General features: G+C 47.8%; 1 protein-coding gene across 1 annotated transcript; it reads left to right on the forward strand.

Moving 5' to 3' along the window:
* Window positions 1-438: 438 nt before the first annotated feature.
* LOC128096387 (ATPase family AAA domain-containing protein 3) lies at window positions 439-22,032 on the forward strand. Its single transcript, XM_052715895.1, has 16 exons — window positions 439-735; window positions 4,555-4,631; window positions 6,123-6,224; window positions 6,569-6,628; window positions 7,457-7,526; window positions 8,395-8,560; window positions 8,798-8,867; window positions 10,223-10,378; window positions 10,918-10,974; window positions 11,243-11,368; window positions 11,592-11,716; window positions 12,476-12,527; window positions 12,892-12,962; window positions 14,372-14,539; window positions 15,722-15,830; window positions 21,312-22,032. The coding sequence occupies exons 1-16, from the start codon at window positions 531-533 to the stop codon at window positions 21,459-21,461; spliced, it is 1,764 nt and encodes a 587-aa protein (XP_052571855.1). The 5' UTR covers window positions 439-530; the 3' UTR covers window positions 21,462-22,032.
* Window positions 22,033-22,069: the final 37 nt, after the last annotated feature.

The raw sequence follows: 22,069 nt of genomic DNA on the forward strand, positions 1-22,069 counted from the left end.
TTCTGCTCTCTGGGTGTGGACTCATAGCAGCAGGAGTTACGACCCTGCGTGGTGTGGGTCCAGTGTCTCTTTGGTCTTCTGAAGCCACTATGGCTGGAGTGTCTCCATAAATGCATATAACAACGGATATAGATCTCTGAATGACCCCCCCCCCCCCGTAACAATAGCACCACTGCTAAAAACAAAACAAAACAACCAAACAAACAAAAAAAAAACAGAGGGAGTTTTCTAGGAGGAAGGCACACCTACCCCGAAAACTTTGTTCCTATTTGCTTGGTCCAGGAGCTCCGTCCAGTCCCGCCTCTTTAGACATCTGGGCAAATCGCGCCACTGACGCCAAGTGCGTCCCTGTCCCAGTGGCCAATCCAATGGCTGAGAGCGCCTTGGCCCTCGCAAGTTTCCGTCGTCTAGCAGGAAGAGGTGTGTGTCGCGCCTGCGCAGTTAATCGACCCGCGGCGCGTGGTGACTGCCAGTGCCCCGATAGTCACACTTGAGTCCGGACCATCCAGGGCGCCTTTCGCTTGTGGACCATGTCGTGGCTCTTTGGCATCAACAAGGGCCCCAAGGGCGAAGGCACAGGGCCTCCGTTGCCCTTGCCGCCCGCGCAGCCTGGTGCGGAGGGTGGCGGCGACCGTGTTGCCGGAGACCGGCAATCGCCCAAGGACAAATGGAGCAACTTTGACCCGACAGGCCTGGAGCGAGCGGCCAAAGCGGCGCGCGAGTTGGAGCATTCGCGTGAGTGCGCCGGCTGGGTTTTGCGGGCCGAGGCCCAGGGAAATGGGAGGGTCCTCTCAGAGACGCCAGTTGCTTTTGCAAGTTTGGTCCTCTTGATGTCTTAACAGCAGAGTGTTCAATTGGCTGTCTGCAGCCCTGCTTTTCAGGTGACCTGAACGGACCGGTAGTCATTTGGCCGTAGCTATCCTGCTATGGGATATGCTTTTGGGAGACCCAGGTGCTGCCACCCTCTAGCACTTGCAACTGTCAACGCGGCAGAAGAGACCGTTTTAGAGAGGCTTTTAGAGGCGCGGGTTGCGTGTGCCAATGCTGGCCTTAGTTACTAATGGGCGCTCTTGCTGCCTCCACGTGGTGCAGGCCAAAAGGCATGGCCAGATCAGGTGATCCATGTTGTGGTTGATTGTAATCACCCACTTAATAAGGGGAGCATTTTTGAAAGGCGTTTGGTTTTAGCAAAAAGTCAGTAGATTTGCATTTATTATTGGATAACAGCACTCCACTGTGGAATGTGAGAGGGAGGGTGTCTGTAAAAGTGGATCCTCTCGGAGCCAGTCTTTCCCCACGAATGTCCTGTCTGCTTTGATGTTGACAGTTTGTGCCAACATGTAATATAAGTGGGTTTTGTTGTCGTTTTTTTTTTTTTTTTCTTTTCTTCCAGACAGGGTTTCTCTGTATAGCTTTGGAGCCTGTCCTGGAACTCGCCCTATAGACCTGGCTGGCCTGGAACTCAGAGATCCTCCTGCCTCTGCATCCCGAGTGCTGGGATCAAAGGCGTGTGCCACCACTGCCCAGCTAGTTGATTTTTTTTTTTTTACCCCCGAGACAGGATTTTTCTGTGTAACAACAGCTCTAGCTGTCCTAGAACTCGAGCTCTGTAGACCAAGCTGGCCTGGAACTCAGAGATCCACCTGCCTCTCTGCCTCCTGAGTGTGCACCCTCCCCACCCAGCTAGTTGAAATCTTTTTAAGAGCCTGAAATAGGGGGCTGGAGTGATGGTTCAATGACTAAGAGCCTTTGTTGCTCTTGCGGTGGATCTGTGTTCAATTCTGAACACCCATATGGCTGCTCACAACCTTTTGTAACCCTGGTTCCAGGTGCTCCAAGGACCTCTTCTGGCTTCTGAGGGTACCAGGCATGTATGTGGTGTACATACATACACTCAGGCAAGCACTTAAACACATTTTAAAAAAAAGAAAAAAAGGGAGCCGGGCGGTGGTGGCGCACGCCTTTAATCCCAGCACTCGGGAGGCAGAGCCAGGCGGATCTCTGTGAGTTCGAGGCCAGCCTGGGCTACCAAGTGAGTCCCAGGAAAGGCGCAAAGCTACACAGAGAAACACTGTCTCGAAAAACCAAAAAAAAAAAAAAAAAAAAAAAAAAAGTGAAGTGTAGGAGGTGTTGAATAAATACTGATTGGAGGAATGATGTCGTTCTCAATTTTGTGTTTATGCATGGGTTCTGTTTTCCAAAAGGTTCTATAGGGAAGCCCAAATTTAAATAGGTACAATATACAGAGCCTCTCAGAGAGGGTCTGGCACTTGGTGAGTCAATTCTCTGTTCTTGTGGGGCCCCAAAGATGTCTTGAGCTGGGAGTGGTGGCTCATGCCTTCAGTTCCAACACATGAGAGGCAGAGGCAGACAGAATTCTGAGTTTGAGGCTGGTCTGGTCTACATAATGAACTCCAGGCCAGCCAGGACACACAGTGAGATCTTGTTAAGTCTTGGCCAATGGTCTGTGAACCCTGCTAACTCAAATCCCCATAGAGACATTCAAAGTGTTCAGATTTGGGACCAGGATCACCTGTCTCTTTTGACCAGCAGAGCTAAAAATTTTATAAACCATCTATTATGTTTGCTAGACAGTCTCAGTGATTAGGTTGAAATGAGAAAAAGTGGCTGGTTTTCAAGGCATTTCCAATGTTAGCAGACTTGACAGGTGACCCAATGTCCTGTTTGTTACAGGGTTATGAAGGGGACACTTTTCTTGGTGACTCCTGGCGGAGGAGGGGGGATTCTTTAGCCACACCTAGAATTTCAGATGAATCTTAGCTATTTAGTCCCAGTACTACAGTCTGTTACAGACTATGGGGAGCAGTTACAGCCCTTTGCTCTTGCATATAAATTGCTCTCCAGGTGTCTGCACTGGCAGTCCTGAAGCTCCTACCCAGAACATTCTCCTAGGTCCAGTGTCTTGGCCTCTACTTTGCTTTAACAGTGCTCTTTTTTTTCTGAGCCAGCAACACTTCCTGTGGGTTCTACATGCCCCATCAGTGTCCTTTTCTTGTAGGATAGTCTCAGGTGGGCGCTAAACTTGTACTGAAGTTTACCTGTTGTCTCAATTCATGAGAAAATAGAGGAGTTAGCTGAGCTTGCCAAAGTCACATGAAGGATAAACAGCTGGGATTTGGTCCCAGGTTTGTTGGACTGTGACACCCCCATTCCTGTCTACTGTGCTGAAATGAGGCCCTTTCCTGTCAGAGAAGAGTGTCAGGTGTTCCCATGGCCTTTCAAAGCTTGGCTGTGCCTTGCTGCTGTCTCTCTTCAGGTGTGAGTTCTTTTGTCTTCCATTCTGGTCACTGAAGACCAGAGAGACTAGGAGGAGATTGTCTTGGAAGGTCCTTCGAAAGCTCTGACACTGCTACCCATTGGTGGAGTTCATGCCAAATTGTGCTCTATGTAAATTGACCCCAAATTCCAAGACATTTGCAATGGCCATCTAAACCTGTGAAATGTTCTCACCATGGTACCTCCTGTCTTAGGCCATTTTCCCTCCAGATACTCATACTATTAACAGATGTTAAGCTCCCGTTAATGACATGCCTGTTGAACTCAAAATTAACAGAGAGGTTACAGCTGACCTAGAAGACTTCAAAAGTGTAAGAAAAGTCATGGGACTAGAATGTAGGGGTTAAGTGTGGGTTACCTAGTGATCTTCACTCCCATGGTTCCTGTGGTAGAAAAGTTTTACAATAGGGTATTGGTAAGGAAAAATTATCATGGAAAATTTGGAGATCAGATGCTTAGACCTCTTTAGAGTGTACTAGAAGTAAAGTTTTCCCACTATGTCTAAGTGTTGACAAACATCAGTGCCATCTGACACACAAAACACACAAGTTACTTATAACCTAGGTGTGTTGTCTGGTGTTATTCATCCTTTTCTGCCTGTATATTTTTTCAATATCGTTAACGGACACAGATATAAACGCCAGCCAGAGCTCTGCATTCCTCATTGGAAAATGCCTGACATGTCATTGTTCCACAGCCCCATCCTGGATGATTGTGTGGTGGTCTTTCTGATGGAGTTCTTGGCAATATGATGATCCCTTGGGAATGAAACCTGGGGCTCTTACCAAGCTCTTATGACCTGTCTCCTCCCCTTCACTCCCCTGCCTACAAAGTTTCATGGATACTAGGCTAGACTCAAACCCATAATGCAGCTGAGGATGATTTTGGGCTCCTGCTCCTCTGGCTTCCACCTTCAGAATGTCAGGGTGCCAGGCACGCACACTATGCCTGATTTGTGGTGTTAGGGATCCAATCTAGGGTCTTTCCCATGCTGGACAAGCTCTGTAACAACTAAGCTGCATACCCAAACTCACAGGCTCTCTGTTGGAGATAGGGCAGGAGCTTTGAAAGGAGAGGTCGGTGTAGGAGTCTGGAATGGATAGGCAAGTGAGGTAGGCTGAGAAGGGGGCACAAACGATTGAGTGTTGTTTCTCAGAAAGCCCCTTGGCATGAGGGAGAGGTTCTGTTTAGGGCCACACAGATATGTCTATTGTTAGTATTCTAATACCCTCTCTCCTACTCTCCTGTACTCCACAGGCCATGCCAAGGAGGCACTGAGTCTTGCGCAGATGCAGGAGCAGACACTGCAGCTGGAACAGCAGTCTAAACTCAAGGTGAACTATGGGCTGGTGCCAGGAGGGTGTGAAAGACCTGTGGATGTGTCCTCCATTCTTTGAAGGAATTGGGGGACGTAAGGACAGGATGCTGAATATATGGCTATGATTCTGTAGTAGAGGTACCTGAGAGGGAAGGTATAGGTGAGGAATGTTTGAACTTGAAGGTAGGGGATCTTTCTTGAAATTCTCTTGTTTTATGTTTTTGTTGTTTGTTTTGAAACAGACTTTTTGTTTGTTTGATTGTTTTGTTTTTTTGGATTTTCGAGACAGGGTTTCTCTGTGTAACAGCCCTGGCTGTCCTGGAACTCACTCTGTAGACCAGGCTGGCCTCGAACTCAGAGATCTGCCTGTCTCTGCCTCCCGAGTGCTGGGATTAAAGGCGTGTGCCACCACCACCTGGCTTTATATTTATTTATTTATTTTGGTTTTTCGAGACAGGGTTTCTCTGTGTAGCTTTGCGCCTCTCCTGGAACTCACTTGGTAGCCCAGGCTGACCTCGACCTCACAGAGATCTGCCTGGCTCTGCCTCCCAAGTGCTGGGATTAAAGGCATGCGCCACCACCGCCCGGCTATTTTTGTTTTTAAAGATAGGGTTTCTGTGTGTGTAGCGCTGGCTGTCCTGGTCTCATTCTGTAGGCCAGGCTGGCCTTTGAACTTAGAGATCCTCCTGCCTCTCCCTCCTGAGTGCTAGGATTAAAGGCATGCACTACCACTACCTGGCTAAGACAGGATTTTTCTATGTATACCAAGCTGATCTCAAATTCTCAGAAATCCTTCTGTCTTAGCCTCTTTTTTTTTTTTTTTTTGTTTTTTGAGACAGGGTTTCTCTGTGTAGCTTTGCGCCTTTTCCTGGAACTCACTTGGTAGCCCAGGCTGGCCTCGAACTCACAGAGATCCGCCTGGCTCTGCCTCCCGAGTGCTGGGATTAAAGGCGTGCGCCACCACCGCCCGGCCTGTCTTAGCCTCTTAAGTGCTAAGATTACAGGTGTGTCCCACCACGCCTAATTTTTATTTTATTTTTCTGCACTCAGAAGGACTCTTGAAGCAAGGTGTGGTACACCCTTTAATTCTAGCACTTGGGAGACAAAGGCAGGTAGAAAACTGAGTTCCAGGACAGCCTGGGATACACAGAAACCCTGTCTTGAAAAACCTAAAAGAAGAACCCTGATGTCAGTTTTCAGTGAGCATGGAGCAGGCTCCATCCTTAGTCCTTGTCTGTTATACAATTGTAACATGAGCTCAGGGTAAAGGAGTGAATAACATCCTGATCTCTGGGACTGGTCTTGTCCATCTGCCTAGAGCTGTGAGTCCACTTAGGAGTATATGGGTATCTGTCCAGACTGTTTTTAAAAGTGTCTTCTGCCTTACTCCAACCTGTTGCATAGACCAGGAGGCATGGTCTTTGATGCTGCCATTTTGTAGTCCACAGCACCATGGAATGGGCTGTAGAGGGTGTGAGTCTTATACAGGTGCTCCTGTATTCTGCAGGAGTATGAAGCTGCTGTAGAGCAGCTGAAGAGTGAACAGATCCGTGTACAAGCCGAGGAAAGAAGGAAAACGCTGAGTGAAGAGACCCGGCAGCACCAGGCTGTAAGTGTACAGGCAGCCGCCACTTATGCCAGGAGGCCTGGGGTAATAGGAGTAGGGGTGGGACATTGAGATGCCACGCTGGATCTTTTCGTTACTGACCAGATGAGGGTGGTAGTTATTGTACTAGGATCTGGACCACTGTTGTAAAAATAAACAAAAACAGTAACCCCAGAACACATAGACTCCTGGGTACAGAGCCATTCTGTACCTGCATGTTTGTGGAAGGTGGCAGGTCATCTGTAGCATACCTCAACAGCCACTCCAGGGTAGGTCCAGATCGTGTTCTCTGGTCCTTCTGGTAGCTTCTTCAGCCAAGGTGTGTCTATTTCTGTCTTCTTCCCTAGAGGGCCCAGTACCAGGATAAGCTAGCTCGACAACGCTATGAGGACCAGCTGAAACAGCAGGTAAACAAGACATACCTCTGTGAGAGATGCGCTGTCTTTGCAATAACATAGGAGATTATATAGCTGAGTTCATGGGCAGGAATGCAAGTGCTGGTTCTGGGTGAATTTTCTCAGGCATTGGTAGGCCCTGGCATGTGTATACATACTTATGGGCCCGTGTACACAATGAACATGCCCAGAAACATACCTAAATGCAGACATACTATACATGTAGACATGTATACAGACATGTCCAAGCACATACACAAGCCCATGCACATAATTTCTTATGATGCTTCCACAACAGAGGTGGGTTTTTCAGTTACTCTTAAGGGTTCTCTTGCTAGATGGACACCTGTCTAATTAGCAAGGTCAGTGAATGGTGTAGGACAGGGTCCCTGGATAATCCAGACCTGATTAGGCCTCCATTGATCCATGCTGGCTCCCTGTTATAGGGGCTCATCAGCCTCAGGCTTATGTTCATGTTTTGTGTGCTGGGGCCTTATAGCCGTAAATCTCAGTAGGCAAAGATCAGAATTCTATAAGAACCATAGAGCATAGATGCAGGCCCTGGGGGTCTTGGAACCACAGTAATGAAGCTGCTATAAAGGCTGCTTCTGCCCCAGCAGGTGGGGCAGCTCTGAAGCCAGTCCCTTAATGTGTGCATGTCCTGGGTCAGCATCAGATGTGCCTGCACTGGAGTGTACCAGCTAAGAGCCCCAGGAAAGTTGGGGCTCCTCAGGTGGGCAGAAGCATTCCTGACTCAGAGCAGCTACAACCTGTTGGCTTGACTTTGGTTGTTTTTCTGGTTTTCAAAAGCTTTTACCTTTCCTGTTACTTCTCTCTCAGCAACTTCTGAATGAAGAGAATTTAAGGAAACAAGAGGAGTCTGTGCAGAAGCAGGAGGCCATGCGTCGAGGTAGGGAGTCTCCAAGGATGGGTGACTTTGTTGGGCATCTTAGTCCTTAAGAAATGCCTGCAAAGCGGGGGTGGGGGAGTAGGGGTGGTGGTACTGGGAGGAGAGGAGGGAGGGCAAACTACAGTCGGTATGTAAAATAAATTTTAAAAAACGTTATTTAAGTTAAAAAAAAAAAAAAAAAGAAATGGCTGCACAGCGGCTCACTGTGCCCTCAACTAAGGACTGTATTTATAGTATGTGCTTTGACACCAGACACAGCTGGATGCCTTGGTTTCAAGGAGCTAACTCTTAGCAGAAGTTTCATCTGTAGCCTGGTCCCTGAGCAGAAAGTTCTGGGACTAGTTGATTTGGATAGGAAAGTTGCCTGGTCTTAGCTCCTGTAGTAGAACTTCATTTGTCATTGGAGCCAACTTGCTAGTTTATACATATATGTCCCAGCAGGAAGAACATATCCTGTCTCCAGGAGTCTGTCAGGAAGGATTTGAGGCAATTTGTTGGTGGCATTGTTCAGTGACAGTGGCACATTGCTTGGTGTTTGGTTCTTGTTGCTGATAAACAGGCACATGTTATGCATCTCATGACTTTTTCTGGTATTTTGATAGTTAGATGTCAATATAAGTAGGTTTTTCTTGTGATTATTCACATTTTTGTTTGTTTTTAAAATACGTCATCCTGAGGGTAGTCCAGGCTATTTCAGGGGTCCTCCATCTGGTAGAAGGGCTTGCTCTGCAGTATGGGTTGTTTACTGTGATACTGTGCTGTTCCTGGTCCATGCAATATCTAGGTCTGTGTGTGCATGTCAGCAATGTGGGCAGAGACATGCACAATATGGGCTGAAGACCACTGTCTTTGCCTTTTCCTGGGGCAGCCACTGTGGAGCGAGAGATGGAGTTGCGGCATAAGAATGAGATGTTGCGGGTAGAAGCTGAGGCCCGAGCACGGGCCAAGGCTGATCGAGAGAACGCAGACATAATCCGAGAACAGATTCGCCTCAAGGCTGCTGAACACCGCCAGACCATCTTGGAGTCTATCAAGTAAGGGTGCATCTAGACCCAGTGACTGCTGCCCATCTGTCTGTGGTTCCCAGTTCAAGCTAGTAAGTTACTGGTCATTGAAGGTCCTCCAGCCTCTTCATCCTGAAGTTCTGGGTCAGCTCTTTAACACTCCCACCTTGGTAGACTTTTCTTAAGACTGATCTGAGAGCCTTGAAAAGCTTCATTAGTTTCTTTTCTTTGACCTTCTCCAGCCATGTGTCTCTTTCCCCCATGCAGGACAGCTGGCACCTTGTTTGGTGAAGGATTCCGTGCCTTTGTGACAGACTGGGACAAAGTGACAGCCACGGTATGTACTACCATATGTTCCTGTGGGTGAGCCCAGTGGGCAGCTCTGGGGCATAGTTTCTGGGGACTTCCCTGTAAGATTCAGCCCTGTTACCTGTTGGCTATGAGGACACCTGGTATTTTGCATAAGTACCCAGCACAAATCAGGCACATGGGCTGCTACAACTGTCTTTAAGAACTATAGTGAGGCATGATAGAGTATTTGGACTTAAGGCGTTTTAGACAATTCAGTCTTAATCCATTTTATGTTGCTCTAGCAAGGTATCCAAGGCTGCCTAAATTACAAACAAGGTTTATCTGGTGTTGGAAAGTCTGAATAGGGCCCCCTAATGACTTCTACTAGGTCCCACTCTTGAAGATTTTGCAAACTCTGCAGCATTGCATGAGACCAAGTGCTCAACATGTAAATCTTTGAGGGACAAATCACATCTAGTCATGGCAGTGGCAGCCTACCTTGAGGATTCAGACTTCTAATCCAGGCGCAGATGTAGGAAGGGGCCAGAGCTCACTTTCTATGAGCTTGGGAGAAGATAGTAGTAAGTTTTTTATCTGACTTTTTTTTTTTTTTTTTTTTTTTTTGAGACAGGGTCTCTCTATAAAGTAGGATTGGCTGTCTTGGAACATGTTTTGTAGACCGGGTAGTCCTCAAACTCACAGATCCACTTGCCTCTACCTCTTGAATACTGCAATTAAAGATATTTGTCACTATGCCCAGCTACCTGGCATTTTTGGTGGTGTATTTCCAGCCAACTCCAAAACTCTATGAGTCAGGAGGTGGTCTGTGATGTAGGAGATGGGCTGAGACATGTAAAGCTTCAAGGTCACTGAGGACTTCATGCTAGGTGCATAGGTTGATCTGTTAAAGGGGAATGCTGAAGGCACATTATTTTTATTGTTCGGGGTGCTGAGGATGGAACCTAAGATCTTAGGAATGCTAGGCAGGAACTCACCAGTAAACTACAAGCCAGGCTAGACAGTGCCCCCTGTTTGTGGCGCTGCTTGGTGTGCTAATACATTACCATCATGGTTTGTGGTTAGCCTTGTTTTCCAAGAATGAAGTTTAACTTTTTCAATGGTAAGAAAGTAGTGGAAGGCAAGAGAGACTCTTAGTGAATATCCAGCCCTGTATAGCCATATTCCACATTCTTACAACCTCTGCTTTTGAGCATCCATGTTATAAGACACAAAGAGAAATGCTCTGATGGAGAGTGCCAGTGAGCACTGGCTGACTGTAGTATGGGGTTAGGGATCCAACCAGGGTCCAGTAGAGACTACCATGAGACTTTAGCTGTCCTTAGGGCACAAGATGAACTGTGGGGCAGAGGTGCATCATAGACTGCTGTTTTTCTGTCCCAGGTGACTGGATTGACACTACTGGCTGTTGGAGTCTATTCTGCTAAGAATGCTACTGCTGTTGCTGGTCGGTATATTGAGGCACGCTTGGGAAAGCCCTCCCTGGTGAGGGAGACCTCCCGCATCTCAGTGCTGGAGGCACTGAGGCATCCCATCCAGGTATGGCCACAGTAAGGGATCAGGGCTCCACATCCCTACCAGGTTTCTTCCCATATCACAAACAAATGGTGCACATTTTCTCTATCCTCCTCCTTTTGCCCAAACAACAGCTTCTGCTTTCTCTTTCATGCTGGGTGTTTTCTCATGGCTGCTATACCAATGGGGCCTGTTGCATCAGTATTATCTAATTATATAACTGCTCCTAGGCAAGCTTTAGCTCTTCATGACTTGAGCTCAGGGTCTGTCTTGGCATAGAAAGTATGAGAGTAGATTGGTGTCTAGCTACCTCCCTTGGGCTGAGCTACTCTGCTGTCTCTGACAAGCCTGTTCTCTGTGATGACTGCACCTGGGTCTCTTTGGATGCTCAGTACAAGTGATTAGGAAGATAAAAATCTATAGTAAAGAGTTGATGAATCACCGAGGCCCCACAACAGACACTGTTTCTCCAGCTTTGACACTAAGGTACTGGTCTTGGGCTCTGTGGGACAGTACTTCATGGTGGCTTTGTGTCCTGCCAACTGTGATGGTTTCCCCTATAGGTCAGCAGACGACTGGTCAGCAGACCCCAGGATGCACTAGAGGGTGTCATCCTCAGTGTAAGTAACTGTGGCAACTGTGGTTTGGAAAGCCCTGTGGGCCCCAGGAAAGGGACAGGAAAGCTTAACTATTGTGTTTATGTGATCCTTGTGTTTGTGGCTTTGGGGTCCTGAAATGCATGTTACTGTACTGTATTCAGATACTCCATAGGCCAGTCCAGTATCCACACTAACTAGGCTGCACTAGAATACCTATGGTCCTTCCACTCCCTAAGGCTATCTGTAGGCTGGGAGACCAGGTTCCCCAAACCTCATCTTGCTCTGGCAGCCTAGCCTGGAAGCACGAGTACGAGATATTGCCATCGCAACAAGAAATACCAAGAAGAACAAAAGCCTGTATAGAAATGTTCTAATGTATGGACCACCAGGGACTGGCAAGACACTGTTTGCCAAGGTAAAAATACCTGGCTGTGAAGGTGGGACTGGGTGCTACTGGGCATCATCTCTCCCTGGGGCATTTTTGTCACTGTCCCTCAGGGCATTGCGGTGCATTCAGAGGCCACCTCAGCTCTGATGGTGGGGGACTGTCCATGTTGGGCAGGGTTGGCTAGTAGAGCCGTGGACCTGGGAGTCTGGGAGGGAACATCTGCTCTGTTTCCCCACCCCTCCTTGCCCAGAAACTCGCACTGCATTCAGGCATGGACTACGCCATCATGACAGGCGGGGACGTGGCCCCCATGGGGCGGGAGGGTGTGACCGCCATGCACAAGGTCTTCGACTGGGCAAGCACTAGCCGACGAGGGTGAGCATACAACTCCCATATACACGAATTCTTACTCCTAGTGGCCCACCAGGTACCTAGCAAAAGGGCCCTGCTGTCTTCCCACTGTCCTGTCCTTGATACTGTGTGGGAGTGCATGGGTAGCCTCTAGATTCTGAAGACAGCTAGAGGTGGGTGTTTATTCTGAAGGATCCATTAGAAAAAATGTCATGCCGAGGGTGGACATCTGGTCACAAGATGTCCCATATAAGGACACTGCCAGATATAATTACTGTCAGGAGTGAATGGCTAGCTCAAATGGGGAGAAGAATGGATCTAGGCCTCCTTGACTGTGTTGAACCCTCCAAAGGTTGGCTGAGGATATCACATCAACTTATGCAGTATGGCACAGCCAGTTGTAATTGTCCCTGGCATTGCCACTATGCCTTGTTACGTCCTTTTCTTTGGTCTTTGCCATTTTACCCTGGATAACCACTTCTTCCTGGTGCTGAACACGTGCATCTCAGCCCTTATTCTGACCTAGACTGGAGGAAGGCCTTGAGTGAGACCTATGGGTAGGAGGAGCATTCTTCTGCCCAGCATATACCATCAGAGCTGCAGTTGGGTTCTCAGTATTGGAGTTCTTGAAGCTGTGAGCTGTTTTCCCTGGGTCAGGATATGTTCTGTGGGGCATCTTCTCCCGGGGATATACACTATACTTCCTTGTTGCTTCTGGGAGTTTCCAGATGTTGGCTTGTAGGATTCAAGCATCCCCTTACCTGACCACCCTCTGATTCACAGCCTCCTGCTCTTTGTGGATGAAGCAGATGCCTTCCTCAGGAAGAGAGCAACTGTGAGTGTTCTGGAACCCTGTCTATCGGTGAAAGTTGGTCAGAGCTGGGGCCACTAAGCCAGTCTAGCAGGGGACCAGCCTAGAGGTTGCTGTGCCCTAGAGCACAGAAGGTCTAAGTCTTCATGCTCTGCTAGCTAAGGTTGCTGCTCAGTTGTTTTTCCTTCTAAATTTGAGGAGTTTGGCATTGAACAACAGTCTTGGAGATGCTGAACAGCAGGAATCCAAGTTCTGGTTGTCAGAGTAGGCTTGTGTTTCTAACCCCTGCCTTACTCTCCCAACAGTGTCTCCCATGTACACTTTTCCTTGGCCACGTACAAAACTGCTCCTCGGGCTGGAGACTGATGATGAAACTTTCTTTCTGTAGGAAAAGATAAGTGAAGACCTCAGGGCCACTCTGAATGCATTCCTACACAGGACAGGACAGCATAGTAGTAAGTAAGTGCAGTCCTGCCCCTAGCTCCCTGTGCAGAATACTTCTGGGCATTGTTAACCTTGATCCTCACAAGGATCCAGGACATAGTATGTGTGCAACTGTCTGGGGTGTCTTCATGTTCCTACCTGGGAAGGGCTCTTGAGGGCCCATTTTAGAAAGGCAATATGAAACATGAAGAAAGTCTGCTGGGTCAGTTCCTGTCCATATGGCCATCCCAGTTTGAACATCATCTCATGCCTCTTGACATTCAGCTGTCCATATGCAGCTGGAACTTTCCTGTTAACTGAATATACCTGAAGACTGCTTTCAGGGCACTGGCACCTGGGCATGAGACATGGGCATGAACCTAGAATGTTTGCTTTTCCTGGGAGCAGATCCCAAGTGTCATGTGTAGAAAGAATGGAGCCTTGGACCTTATCCAGGCTACTGGGTCTAGAGTAGCATCTAGGCCTTAGGAGAGACCCCAGTTTGAACTGTTTCCCAGAAGCCACTAGCAGGGTGGGTGCCTATGGTCAAACAGGCTCCTCTCTTCCAAATCCCCTAATCTTGTTCTTAGCTAGCTCATCACCAGTGTAGGACCCAGCCTTCTAGTAAGTATGTGGCCATCTTATCAGTCATAAATATCCCCTTACTTGCTGTGGCTGTGGCCTAGCCCAGGGTCATCAGGGGAAAAAGTGATTTGAGGGCAACAACAAAACCTTAGCATACTAGGCAACCTTGATCATAGGTTGTACAAATGGGCTTGTGGGCCTGGATTGTAGCTAAAAGTTTCCCAGTATCCCGCCCGCCCCGCACAGTCCAGACAAATCTCTCACCCGTGGTCCTGCAGCCGCTTATAAAATAATCATTCAGAGGCTTAATATTATTTATAACTGCTTGGCCATTAGCTCAGGCTTACTACCGACTAGCTTTTACACTTAAACTCAGCCCATTTCTGTTAATCTATGTCGCCATGTCGTTCCATGGCTTTACCTGTGTTCCATTACATGCTGCTCCCTGGATGTCAGGCTGGCGTCTGCTGACTCAGCCTTCCTCTTGCCAGAATTCTTGTTGTTTGCCTATCCCGCCTATACTTCTGCTTGGCTACTGGCCAATCAGCATTTTATTAAACCAATGTACAAAAGCATTATTCCACAGCACTGGGTCTTCCTGGGGTTTCCTGAGTTAAAAACTGCCAAGGGCGAGAAGTCCATCTCAGTGATTGAGCACTTGCCTAGCATTCTTGAATCTCTGGATTCAAACCCCATGTCAAAACAAAACAAAACAAACCTGAACGGGAAGGGAAGAAGGAACAGAAAGAGCTGCCAAGTTACATCCATCTATAAAGTTTACCTGAGGAGGCTTAAAAGACCCTTCTGCCCCTGAGTGACCTGTGATTGGACAAGCCCTCAGCATGCACTTTGTGCTGTAGGTTCATGCTGGTCCTGGCCAGTAACCAACCTGAGCAGTTTGACTGGGCCATCAATGACCGCATTGACGAGATGGTCTGCTTTGCCCTGCCACAGCGGGAGGAGCGAGAGCGCCTGGTGAGAATGTATTTTGACAAGTATGTCCTTAAGCCGGCCACAGAAGGAAAGCAGTAAGTGTACAGCCCTATGGGGTTCCCTTTATTGACCTAGAACCTATCTGGGCACTTTGTTTTCCTGGGGTTTGGGCCATCTGTGTGAGATCACATTCTGTGTATGTGTCCTATCAAAGATTGTCCTGTCATGGGACCCTCAACCCTTCCTCCCACTGCTCTTTACCTGGGGACAGCTGCAAGCCTGTCCCAACAGTCCTCTCTCATGAGCTAATTTTAAGTGCCTTTTTCAGTGACTGCTGGGCATCAAGAGAATGTAGCATCCTCTAAGTTTGCTGAGTCTCTTTTACCAGGTTTTGAAGTAGCCAGTTACTATCCTCAGCTGTTGACTTGAGTGACATGGCTTTCTTCTGTCTAGCTGCATACCTGCCCTGCCACTCCTGGAAGCTGCTCTGCAGCCATGTTGGGGACAGGGATGGGGAGAAGCCACTAGATGCTTCTCTGAGGAAGCCTTGGTGCTTCCACAAGCCCTCAGTGCTGTGTCAGCAGAGGCTGCTCTGCTTTCAGCTGTCTCCTGGGCCCCAGGCCCCACGGCATTCAGGCTCCACGTCCTGACCTGAATCCTGAATCTTTCCTACTGCCTGTTGCCTTTCACTGTTCTGGAGAAAACATGGCTTGGCTCTGCTCTTTCCTATGGGCCTGGCCCATTCCCTATCCACACTGGGCAGGTCCCCTGCTTCCTGCTAACCTCATAACCCCAGCCTCAGTTCTCACGTGCAACCTATATTCATGTTTAATGTGTGATTTCTGTGACTTTTGGTCAGATATTATTGCTGGAAACTCAGATTGCAGGCAGGACCCTTTACTTAACTGTTCTTTTCTTAATTAGAGATCTACCTGCTCTGTTAGCATTTCATCATTGGCTGAGCATTTAACTATTCCTGCTGTTTGGGTGCTGAATATGTAGTTGTAGACTGGGTCTAGTGAGTAGGAGTGAAGGCAGGTTGGGAGAGTATCCAACTGCTAACTGCCTGGCTCCAACCTAAGCCTCTCCTGTAGGTCAGGAAGGAAGGCTGAGTTCACCTCATCCAACTAGGGATGTGCAAAAAAGTCGACCAATGTTACCCAGATCAAGTGAAGCATCTGCTGGAGTATGATGTTGGGCAGCCTTGCTCCTGTCTCCCCGACCCCCTCTGTGTAGAGCCATGGCAGCCCAGACCCACTTGGGAACTTTTCCTCCAGACGCTTGAAGGTGGCCCAGTTTGACTATGGAAAGAAGTGCTCAGAGGTCGCCCAGCTGACGGAGGGGATGTCAGGCCGGGAGATTGCTCAGCTTGCTGTGGCATGGCAGGTGAGTTAGGATCCTGGAACTAAACCCACTCTGAAACTTTGTCCTAATCTCCCCACAGCAAGTTTTATGTTGAAGGATGTTCCAAGAATGGATAGGCATGTGGCCCTTGGTTCTCTACTAAGACCACCTTAAGGGCAGATGAGTCATTCAGGGAGAATGGTGTGATACTATCACTGGCTCTGCATGCTCTGGCCCAAATCTGGGGCACTGTCACAGTCTTAGGGAATGTCAGAGTACTACAGTAGATGTGCAAGAGTCTCTAGGCAAGTCTAGAGGGCTGCTTTTTTGAGTTGTCTGTTAAGGCAGTTGCAGACAAGTCCTGAGTTCTTGCTCCAGATCAACAGATATGTGCTTCATGTATGGGTACTCTTGAGTATGTGGCTTTTTTGTTTTGTTTTGAGTTGTTTTTTTGTTTTGTTGTTTTCTTTTGAAAATAGGGTTTCTCTATGTGGCTTTGGCTGTCCTGGAACTTGCTCTGTAGACCAGAACTTGCTTTCGAACTCATAGAGATCCATTCACCTGCCTCTGCCTCCCAAGTGCTGGGATTAAAGGTGAGCAACACCACTGCCTGGCATGGGTATCTGACTTTTTAGGACAAGTTCATGATGAAGTTGAGTAAGGGAGCAGGAATATTCTGAGACTAGGCAATGATGATGTTGGTGAAGGCACATAGGCCACGGTGGCCTGTTGTCATTCCCTAAAACCTTGTTTTTTTCCTTGAACCTGTCTAGCAACAGCTGCATGGTCCTGCAGCAGGGAACTCCCACAGCAGGGCCATGAGCAATTTAGGAATTTCAGCTCCTGGTGTTGTCAAGAAAAGCCATGTTGATGGAATGGAGGGTGCTATGACAACCTCAAACTTTGTGCCAACTTCACCATCTCCTTTTAGCCAACTGTCTATAACCAAGTGACAATCTATTTAGACTTGGCAGTGCTTTTCTGGGTGTGCATGGGACAGTCCTACTTAGGTTTGGATTTTGTAGCCTAGGTCCAGTAGCAATAGTATTAGTCTAAACAAGCTAGCTTAGCTGCTACAACATCCATCTCACATTGAAGACTGCAGCCTTCTGAGGCCAGTCAATGACTGGTCTGTCCTTGCTTAGGGCCAGTTTCCACTCTGGTGATGGAGAACAGGGAGGTTAGCATAGTACAGGTGGATTACTTAAAAAACAAGAAATTGTCTTCCCCAGTTCTAGAGGCTGAAGTACAAAGGTTAGTGTCAGCACAGTCAGATCTTGAAGAGGGTTCTTTCCTGGTTAATAGAGGTCAAGGTCTTGCTGCGTCTTCATGTAGCAGACAGCATGAGTGAGCTTTTTTGTGTTTCATGCATGAATTCCAAGGAACCAGGGACCCTTTCTGTGCCCTCAGTTCAATGAAATTACTTCCTCTAAAGGATGATCTCTAATATATTTCCTATGAGGATGTCAGACCTTTAGCATATGAAATATTATAGGGTGATACACTGAGCTCATCCCAGCAGGTTATCTGGCTCACAAAGCTTCCATCAGGACAGCTCACCTCTCTCGCTTAATGTATTGTCAGAGAGAGTAGCAACAGTTCAAATAAAGACCTTAATGGAGAGAGCTGGAGATGCTCCCTGAGGGTCCTATCTGGGTAGTTGGTCAGAGTGGCTAAGGCAAATCCATCTAGCCTGTTCTCAGGTGAGGAACAGGAGATACAGGAGGACTACCCAAGGTGCTACCTAGGTCCTGCCAACTGTGGTACAGCACACAGACCTGGATGCTGTTGTTGCTTCTTTTTTTTTTTTTTTTTTTTTTTTTTTTTTAAATTTATTTATTATGTATACAGTGTTCTGCCTGCATGTATGTCTGCAGGTCAGAAGAGGGCACCAGATCTCATTATAGATGGTTGTGAGCCACCATGTGGTTGCTGGGAATTGAACTCAGGACCTCTGGAAGAGCAGTCAGTGCTCTTAACCTCTGAGCCATCTCTGCAGCCCGCTGTTGTTGCTTCTACCCTAACCCCCATGGAACTTTTGGGTAATTGCACATTACAAAGATCCTTCCTTGCTCTGCAGCCTCTATCCTCCATGCATGTCAGGATAACACAAGTCCCTGCCCTTGCACCATGCCTGGTTTCTTTGTTTTTTGTTTGTGTGTGTATGTGTGTGTGTGTGTGTGTTTGTGTGTTTGTGTTTGCTTGAATGTACATCTGCATACCATGTGAGAGTCTAGTGCCTACAGAAGTCAGGAAAGGGATTTGGAGTTACAGATGAGGTTGTGGGTCACCATGTGGTTGCTGGGACTTAACCCTGGGTCCTTTGGAAGAGTATCCAGTGCTTTTAACCCTGCCCTCTCCTTCAGTCTTGGAGTTGTGGAGTTTTTCTTCTTGAATTGTAGGAGCTCCTCGCCTTACCTAATGTAGATATTAACCTCTTACCAGACATGTGATTGCCTCCGTTGGGCATTGTGTTGTTTTTTTTTTTAATCTGTTGGTAATATTCTTTTTTGGTTGTTGGCCTGGAACTTTTTATGTAGACCAACCAGATTGGCCACAAATTCACAGAGAAACATCTGCCTCTGTCTTAGTGTACAAAATTTTTAAATTTTGGTGGAGTCTGATTATCTCTTTTCTTCATTTTTTGTTGTCTATAATGTCATGTTTAAGAAACCATTGCCGCCAGGCGGCAGCGGCGGCGGTGCAAGCACGCCTTTAATCCCAGCACTCGGGAGGCAGAGCCAGGCAGATCTCTGAGTTCGAGGCCAGCCTGGTCTACAGAGAGAGATCCAGGACAGGCACCAAAACTACACAGAAAAACCCTGTCTCAAAAAACCAAAGGAAAAGCCGGGCGGTGGTGGCGCACGCCTTTAATCCCAGCACTCGGGAGGCAGAGCCAGGCGGATTTCTGTGAGTTCGAGGCCAGCCTGGGCTACCAAGTGAGTTCCAGGAAAGGCGCAAAGCTACACAGAGAAACCCTGTCTCGAAAAACCAAAAAAAAAAAAAAAAAAACCAAAGGAAAAAAAAAAAGAAAGAAAGAAAAAAGGAAAGAGAGAAAGAAACCATTGCCAAGTAGAATATATGGTAGCACACACCTGTAATCCCAGCACTTTGGAAGCTAAGCTAGAAGGATTGCAAGTTCAAGATCAGCCTGGGCAACACAGTGAGATCCTATCTTAAAATTTAAAAATGAAATGAAAGCTGGGGATGTAGCTCAGTGGTAGTGTCTACCTCGTATCTTCAGTCCTGGTCTTAATCCCTGGTGTCATAAAAAATGAGAAGGTTAAAGTAGTTATCGTTATGCAGTTGAGGGAGTCCTTTTGTTTGTTGAGACATGGTCTCACTCTGTAGCCCAGGCTAGCCTTGAATGTTCTTACAATTCTCCTGCCTCAGCCTCCCAGGCATTGAGATTACAGTGTGGCCCATCAGGCTGGGCTTAGGCTTTTTTGTTCTGTTTGAGATAGGCTTCACTATTTGACTGGGCCGGCCTATAGCTCTCATTACCTCTGCCTCAGGTTCTAGAACTTTGCAGCCCTGCTCATCAGGACTGCTGGTCTATAAGTTCCAATGCTGCCTGCATCTGGCTTTGATGTCAGTGTGGTGGTGATTGTATGGAGGCTGCTAGGAAATGTTCCTTTCTCTTCCCTTCCCCTTCAATATGTTGAGGGTTTAAGGAGGATCAAGACTAATTCTTGAAATGTTTTCAGATTTATTACTTTTTTTTCCCGTATGTGTGAGCCAGGGCCTTGTGCTTGCTAGGCAAGCGCTCTACCACTGAGCTAAATCCCCTACCCATCCTGCATATATTTATGTGCACTACATGCATGCCTGGTGCCTACGAAGGCTAGAAGAGGACATGAGGCTGGGAGTGGCGGCACATACCTTTAATTCCAGCAGAGGCAGAAAGAAGTATGCAGCTAGCCTAGTCTACATAGCAAGTTCCAAGCCAGCTGGAGTTATGTAGAGACCCTGTCTCAAAACAAAAGAGAATATATTGATTCCCCCAGAGCTGGAGGTAGAGGTGGTTGTGAGCCACCCAGTGTTGGTGCTGGGGAGTGAACCTAGGTCTTCTGTAAGAGCAGTAAGTGCTCTTAATTGCTTTAGAGCCCATATTTACTCATTTTTGAGCTGGGGTCTTGCTACATTGCTCAGCCTGGCCTTGAACTTCACAGTCAAGCAACCCTGCCTCAGCTTTCTGAGTAGCTGGGACTATAGTTGCCTCACAACACCTAATTAAACTTAAAACATTTTAATAGTTTTGAATTTACAGAAAAGTTGTAAGATAGAGCAGAAGCACCCATGCCCTTGTCACTACTAGATTGTGAGTGCTGGCTCTGTTTCACAGCATTGTTTACCCTTACCTTGGCTTGGTTGTAGCCCAGGGTCAAGCCCAGGATACCCATAGCATGAGCCCTAATGTCTATTCCACTGTGCTTCACCTGACCTCAGTTACTAGGCTGGCTGGTGGATGAGCCCAAGTGGCTCTACCTCTCCTCTGCTGGCCACTTAGAGAGGGCTGCAACCCTGTCCATCCAACCAGGGCTCCAGTGCAGCTCCTACTTTGCTTTTATTTTAGCCTTGGGTGAGCTCAAGCTGGGAAAGAGTATCCATGGCTTCCAAATACCTCTCAAAGTTGGTGGTCTGACTCTAAGGCCAAGTCTTCCTCCCCAGTGAATCATAACAGGACAGTGGACCATAGGTACATCTGTTCCAGGTGGTCCCGCTTATCCAGAGGGGACTGAGTACCATTATATTATGGTCATCTCCTCACAGGTGACAGTGTCTTGGCAGAATTCTTATATATGACTCTGCACTCCTATTCCTTTAGAATATATCCTAGTGCTTAAGGAGGAAAATTCTCTGCCTTGAGTGTTCTCTTCATTGCATTCAGGCATCCTAGCTCCTGGTTCCCTCCTGTGCAGTGTCCATGAGATAGCGTCTAAAGGATACAACTTGACCAGTTCAAACTCCTACTGGCTGGTCCTGGAATGCCATTCTCAGAAAGGATAAGGAAGTGGGAGGGGGGATTCTCACCCAGTGTGAATAGACATGAAGAGGAGCAGCCTAGTCAGAAAGTACCACTGAGCTCTAATTAGAGAAACCTTACACTAACATCATATGCCCTGAGGGTAGGGGCCTGGTAGCAGCAGGAGGCCTGTTCTGGAGGCCTCTAAAGTATACAGCTATGAAGTATACAGCTAGCCTGAGTAGTTGCTGTGTGTCCTGGTATCTCCCTGAGCTGGGAAATGGAGCCAGAATCACTTAGGGGCTCATGAAGGTTCTACATTTGTGTCCTCAGAGGGAGTTACCTGTATGTGTATGGAGGAGGAACAGCTCTGTTCAGGCTTTCTAGTTTAGAACATCATTGACAAACTCAACAGAAGTAGCACTGGGGCTGAGTTCACTAATAAGCTCAGGTATGCCCACTGTGCCAGTGCCTAAGCCCTCTGCGTCCAGATTGAAGGCCTTGGGCTTCCCTGTGCAAGCAGCCAGCCTCTCCTTCTGTGCCCTCTTTCCTACCAGGCCATGGCATATGCCTCTGAGGATGGGGTCCTCACAGAGGCCATGATGGATGCCCGTGTCCAGGATGCTGTTCAGCAGCACCAGCAGAAGATGCAGTGGCTTAAAGTAGAGAGACCCAATCTTGAGGCGAGCAAGCCACCGTGTCCTTGACTCCTCAACTGCTGACCTGCACCTGGACACCTTGTATACCTGACCGGGGACAGACAGTCTCTGTGACCACACTATTCCTCCCTATTTTCCTGTCTTCTTTGGCCTCTGTAAGAGGCCAACACTGTCCGGAACGCCTTTGCCCAGCTGTGGGATGCTGGTGGTATCAGCTTCTCTGGCTCCCGCACCTCCTAGTCTGTTTCTCTCTGTGTGAGTGCTGGCAGAGGAAGGCACACTGCCTTCCTGCGCCCAAGTACACTGGTGAGACTCGTCTACAAGCGCAGATCAGAGAAGAGAGGAAGCAGAGTGCTGTATCACAGGCCAGTAGCTATGGCCGTGCCAGCAGGACTGGGACCTGCAGGGACCAGACTAAAGGCAGGAAGGGCCTCTCCTTCCTGAACATTGTACCTGCCCTGTATACATCTGTGCCAAGAATTGGCCCAGTCCTTACTTGATAAGAGTAGATCTGGTGCTAGATAGCCCCTGGCCAGTGGCATCCAGGATTCAGAGCTGCCACCTTCCCCTTGACTGGACCTTTTAAATCCAGAATCTAATAAAACTGTGACTGATTTGCTGTTTTTGTCTCTTGGCTGAGGTGAGGGTCTAGATGG

This window comes from Peromyscus californicus, unplaced genomic scaffold, assembly GCF_007827085.1.
Source record: "Peromyscus californicus insignis strain IS unplaced genomic scaffold, ASM782708v3 Scaffold_5__1_contigs__length_169319896, whole genome shotgun sequence".
Lineage (NCBI taxonomy): Eukaryota > Metazoa > Chordata > Mammalia > Rodentia > Cricetidae > Peromyscus > Peromyscus californicus.